The sequence below is a fragment of the Nansenia antarctica genome (assembly GCF_963989245.1).
Source record: "Nansenia antarctica genome assembly, chromosome: 10".
NCBI classification, from domain to species: domain Eukaryota; kingdom Metazoa; phylum Chordata; class Actinopteri; order Argentiniformes; family Microstomatidae; genus Nansenia; species Nansenia antarctica.
The window spans coordinates 2,752,446-2,758,528 of record NC_137680.1 but is presented as its reverse complement, the minus strand read 5'-3'; the positions used below and the strand labels follow the sequence as shown (position 1 = coordinate 2,758,528).

The 6,083-nt window shown below is 40.0% G+C and overlaps 1 protein-coding gene across 4 annotated transcripts in view; it reads left to right on the top strand.

The window, feature by feature from the left end:
• Positions 1–3,556, top strand: part of inpp5b (inositol polyphosphate-5-phosphatase B) — a 26,679-nt gene extending 23,123 nt beyond the window's left edge. For 3 of the 4 annotated variants that reach the window (XM_080541256.1, XM_080541254.1, XM_080541255.1), the window contains 5 exons: positions 169–273; positions 826–910; positions 1,040–1,167; positions 1,674–1,785; positions 3,099–3,556. In XM_080541256.1, coding sequence (XP_080397382.1) covers positions 169–273; positions 826–910; positions 1,040–1,167; positions 1,674–1,785; positions 3,099–3,208 — 540 coding nt within the window. In that variant the 3' untranslated portion in view covers positions 3,209–3,556. The remainder of the gene's footprint in view (positions 1–168; positions 274–825; positions 911–1,039; positions 1,168–1,673; positions 1,786–3,098) is intronic. The other variant, XR_013937697.1, reaches the window with a different exon arrangement.
• The last annotated feature ends 2,527 nt before the right edge of the window (positions 3,557–6,083 follow it).

The following is a 6,083-nucleotide window of genomic DNA, read 5'->3' as shown; positions in this document are numbered from 1 at the left end:
GAGATAGAACCTTATAATTCTAACGTCACGACATGGGGAATCACCCATTGCCCTGGAACATACTGTTGCCAGGGAGAATGTCCCCCCCAAAAAAAAAGATTTCCAGATTTACAACATTCAATCCATTTTACTGAATCAAGCCCTCTCTTGCTTTTTCCTGCTCTTAAGTCGTCGATGTCACCAGTGGATGACACCAGTGTGGAGAAGCCTATGGACATCCCTAAAGAGATCTGGATGATGGTGGACCACCTGTACCGGAACGCTTGTAAACAGGTCAGGAATCAACAGAAAGCAATGTGGTCTATCTTCTTTTTGCCCTTTTTAGTTCCCTAGCATCAAACAATTAAATTCTGAGTTGTGTAACTCTTGGCCTCCTCAGCCATGCCTTTCTTGCAAGAACAAACGTATTAGTCCCTTTCACCCCAGAAACCCAGCAGAGTGAAAAGTAGGAATGTTTGGAAACGTTCTTTTGTTTCTGGCAAACCACCATGATGCTAGAATTACTCAACAGAACATTTTGCCTGAGGCCTGTCCAGCAAACCTCTTGGTTTAATTGTTATATGTGTATATATACTACCCTGTTATGTTAGGTTAGTATAAAGAGATTTAGTTGGTTCATGAAGAAGGAGAAATTCTGCTTTGCATGATACTCTGGTATTGATATGACACAAATATTTGAATATAGTTCTGTTGGATTGTCCCTGATTATGGTCAGCCTGATCAATTTAAGTGCTGCTCTTTCTACCTGTTAGCTTCCACTGACGTGCTTTGAAGTGATGTCCTTATAACACCTGAATAAGAAGCGTTTGCTTCCTTTGTTTTTAGGAGGACCTATTTCAGCAACCTGGTCTACGGAGTGAATTTGAAGAAATAAGGGATTGCCTTGACACATGCGTGCCAGACTCTCTCTGTATCCTTTGTAGCTGTCATAATTCACCTTGACATCTGTACAAGACAGTATGTTTTGTATTTGTCAGTATGACCTAATGCCGTACCTTCTTAATGGTTGTTGATGGCCTTGACCCATGTCCACCCCTAGCTGGCAGTAACCACTCTGTGGCAGAAGCACTGCTCCTCTTTCTAGATGCCCTCCCAGAGCCTGTGATTCCCTTCTCCCTCTACCAGCAGTGCCTGGACTGTTGCTCCAACTCCAGTCAGTGTAAGAAGGTCAGTCACACAGTTGCATTTTTTTTTTAAAAGGTGTCTATTAGTATAGCACCTTTGCTAGTCTAAAGCCCAATGCACACGGCGTGCGATTTTGTCGCACGACAACATTCGATTCTCAATTCACACCACCGAAGTGAGTGGGTGTGAATGGAGAATCGAATGTTGTCGTGCGACAATATCGCATTGCATGCCGTGTGCATTGCGATGCGATATTGTCGCACGACAACATTAGATTCTTAACTGTTTTTCTGCTTATTTATTTCATTGTCAAGGAGCATAGCATGCACAACATTAGTATAGCACCATTGCTAGCTAACTTGCATAACAAATTTCAGCTAACACTTTCTCCCTGTAGCAGATAATTATGTATGCTTGCTTACGATGGTCAACGGTGACAAATTGCTGTTATATAAACTGTCATTAACTGGTTTCTCTGTCTGTATTTGTTTGTTTTTATAATGTTTTGAATTGCTGTGGTTGTTAATTGTTGTTTGGTCTGTCCTCAGGTTATTAACATGCTACCTCAGTGCCATAAAAACGTGTTCAACTATCTGACAGCTTTTCTCCGCGAGTTGTTGAAGAATTCTGCACACAATCGGCTCGATGTCAACATTTTAGGTAAGATGAGATTTTCTATATAATAATAATAATAATAACTTTATTTGTATAGCGCTTTTCCTGCAAACGTTGCAGCTCAAAGTGCTTTAATCATTATATAATCTTAATTTAATTATTTTGTAACTTAAATGCAATATTAAAAAGATGGGTTTTTAGTCTTGACATATGTGCTGAGGTTGCATTCCTAATGTAAACTGGCAGTGCATTCCACAATTTGGGTGCATACAATGAGAATGCAGCCTCAACAGATCTCTTCTTATTCTGAGACACTGTCAACAAAACTCAGCATGACGTGTCAGCAAAGAGGAACTACAATGATAAGCTATGAGTAATGATATTTAGCTGTCCGTTAACAGTATATCATACTTTCTCATTTCCCCTCTGTCCTTGCCCTCACATATCTGATGTGACTAGTGACTGACTCAAAGAGTATTCCTTGGCCATCATCTGTCAGAGGAGTTTTTAAGGTTCTCAGGACAGGAATCAGCCGTAACGTCTCTCTTGGTGAAATGTTTTCAAAGCTCTCCTTTTGGTCACTTCATTTAAAATGGGTCAGTCAAAGGTTTCAGTATCCATATCGTTCTTGGGCATGGACATTTTACCACGAGGAAGGACAAAGCCGTAACAGTGAATCCTTTAGAAATGCTATCCTATCCATCTAACGTCCTAACGTCCTATCCATTTCCTCATTCACCTATGGGAAAATGCAGCCCAGAGATCAATTGCATAAATTATTGTTTTGCCACATTATCTGAACCGATCAGTAATTTTGATGGCAGTATTGCCTTGTTTATGCCTTGATGCTTGTAAGTAAGTAAGTAAGTAAGTAAGTAAAGCTTTATTTATATAGCACCTTTCATACAAGAAATGCAGCTCAAAGTGCTTTACAACAGGAATAAGAACATAAAGTTAATATAAAAACATATACAAGCATAGAATGAATATAAAAGCAGGGGAAAACAGTAAAAAGAACAGGCAAAGATAAAATACAATATTACGTAACAACATTGTTTTAGCGCCCCTTGTGAGTGGAGGCACGCTAACGTGGGACCTGCACCGGACTCCCCCTGGTCTGGGTTCGCAGTCCTGCCGTGCACGCTACCCCACCCGCAATGTAATGTAATGTGATTAAGCGCAGTGTTACTCGTCAAAGCGAGTTGCTTTTTTAGTTTCCGTTCCAAGTCATACAATGCTTCCCACTCTTCACAGTGCAATGCCGTTTTTGAATATCTTAAAAATGTTCCTTTCATCAAGTGTAGTCATTCATTCATTCCCATGTTCTATTGTTGATGTCGCCTGTTCTTCCCTTACAGCCACAATCTTCTCTGCCTTGGTACTGAGGTCGCCCACGAAGCAGGACTTTGCAGAAAAGAGGAAGATCCAGGAGTTCTTCCAGCATTTCTTGGTCGAGGATCTCTCCTGAATATAACAGTTGTCCTCTCATGTCCTACATGCTGCATACTCTCTTTATCTTAATGTACAGCTCAGTATTTGTAATAGACAAAGATAATTTCATATGTTCATAGAAGGCTATTTGTATAGACAGTCAAATTGATCACTTCCCTTTGATTTGATTTGAAAGCAGTATGTTTTACAGCTAGGCCTGTTTAAAAGTTAGCTGTTGATACACAGCTTTTATTGTGTCACAGAGCAGCTGTAGGAAACTGACCATTTTAAATGTATGTATATTTACCAATTATTTAAAGAGAAAATAATTTGTATTTTGCTGTTGCTGTGAAGATGAAACAGCTGTTCTTTTATATATAAACATGTTTCCAAGTGTTCTCTGCTCTATTCCCTTTATTGTTGCCCATCATGACATTCAGAAATCAAAGGAAAATGAAATGATTGTTTTGGATTTGGTCAATACACTGAAGATGTAACACTTGGTGAAACCCTCACATATTCCCACAGTGTTATGTCACTTAACCTGTGCATAACCTCATAGTGAAAAGGATGATACTGTTGTTTTTTCTCTCCATTATTCTGGCATATAATCAACCACAGCCTAATAGGTGTAGCAGTAGTAATAGATGTTATCTTCGCCTGGCCTGTCAAACAGAAAATTAAACCGGCTGTGTGTGTTAAGCTTACATTATCCTGTCTTTAATTTTATCACACAATATTGACATCGTGGAAACATGAAACATGAAACACAGTGGCTTGATGTGATTATCACGGTGTCTTGCACAGGTATTGCAGACTTACTACTACACAGGTAAATGTGCAATACAAGTGATGCTCTGGAGTAGAAATGAAAACACCATTTCCCACAATCCACCACGAGTGGGAGGCTGAACGTGACGTAGGTGTTTAATCATGGAGGCAGGGAGGGGATGGGAGGAAAGCGCTCAGCGACACGAAACATAAAATCATTTATTCTGCATTTCTCTGCGACCGGTAAGTCTGTTTACAGGCTGACTAAATGTCGTTATAGCGGAGGTGTTTGTAGTGCGGCGACGTGTTTTATGATAAAGTCAAACTTGTAAACCTGAGAGATGTTAGTCAACCTTGTTCTGATGCGCTGACAGCAGCTAGGCTAGCAGCTATGTACCTGGCAGAGCTAGCATGTTAGCATGTTAGCTAGCAGAGTTTAGAATTCTAGGGTTCTATAAAGGTTCTATCCATTATGTTCTGTGAGATGGAACCTTTGTATTTTATGAATTACTAACTCAAAAAATGTCAACATTTTAAAAATAACACCACACAGGCATTAATAAACACCTAATGGATCAGATTATGTAAAAAAAAAAACTCAATTTTGACCAAAAATGGAAATAGAACCTTATAATTCTAACGTCACGAGATGTCATGAACTGCTTAGCAGAGAGATGCTGTTTGTTGTTCTCCTCTAATGATGCATAATGAATGTGTTACTTGTGTATACACTACAGTGCTTTTGCTGTTTTGATTCGCAGGTATAGCTATGATCTTGCTGGGTCGGTCGAAATCACAGCAAATGACTGAGATTGACATGCCTTTTAAAACTGTACTGCTGTGCTTTTTTATTGTCAAATGATACCAGGTTAGATTGCACCAAGTTAAGCCAGCAGCCACTGTTGCTTTTTACTTTTCTCATTGCAAATTCAATCACATTCGCAGCCCCTTGGGTTGCATTCCATCAACAACAACAAGGCAGAGAGAGAGAGAGTCTCGTGACTGTCTCTGTTCTGTCAAAAGGAAATCGAAAGTTCTAGACTCTAGACGCACACGCACACACACACACACACACACACACACACACACACACACACACACACACACACACACACACACACACAAAGACTCTAGAACTTTCGATTAAGAAAGATTGTAGAATCTAGAGACTGGAGCTCCAATACAACGCCGGTGCTGCTTGGCAACTTGCACAATGCAGTGAGAGTTCAGATCGACATTCCCATGTGCCAAGCAGCAAGCCACTGTGACACACATTCATTGCATCAAAGTCCCAGTGCTGTTATACTGTATATCAGCACTCATGGAATGCCTCTTGTCTTGTCCAATCAAATTACTTGGTCGGAACTAACTGTTGTATAAATTGCATCAAATCATCCAACCCTTGACAGGCCAGTAGTAGTAGGCCAAATATATAGGCTAGTGTTAGTACTAGGCCCACATTAAACACAACATCTGTTATTTCGGTTCTTTTGCGGGTTTGAATGATTGTCAAGTTGGTTTAGCATAGCCTAGGCGTCCTTAGTTTGGAGTTTAGGACGGCTATAGGGTTTCGGTGAGAAGAACTCCATAGTCATGTGTGTCGCCCCAATCCTAGTCGCATAGTGTTTGTTTTTAGAACATGTGTTTCACTTTTTGACTTTGGCTTAATATAGCAACTCTGCATTGTCCCACTTTCCATTGCAACACACCACAAGATGGCTTACCAAGCAAGTATTGAGGCAAAGCTCCGTACTCTGTGCCTTAGTCTAAGTGTGTGAAGATGTGTATTTTTCAGTGTATGATTGTAGTTAGTAGTGCTCTCTCTAGTCACAATTCTGCCATTGGAGTGGATCACTATAAGGTTTACCCATCATTTAGTAACACACGGGCTGCTTTGTTTTTTACTTTTCTTCACTGATTTGTAGACATAGTGAGCAGAGGGATTGGTTCTGTAAACATACATTTCTTGGGGTCTGAATTTGATTTGCAATGAGAAAAGTAAAAGCAACAGTGGCTGGCTAACTTGTGCAATTTTAACCTATCATTTGAAAATAAAAGCACAGTACAGTTTAAAAGGCATGTCAATCACAGTCATTTGCTGTGATTTCGACCGACCCAGCAAGATCGTAGCTATATTACCT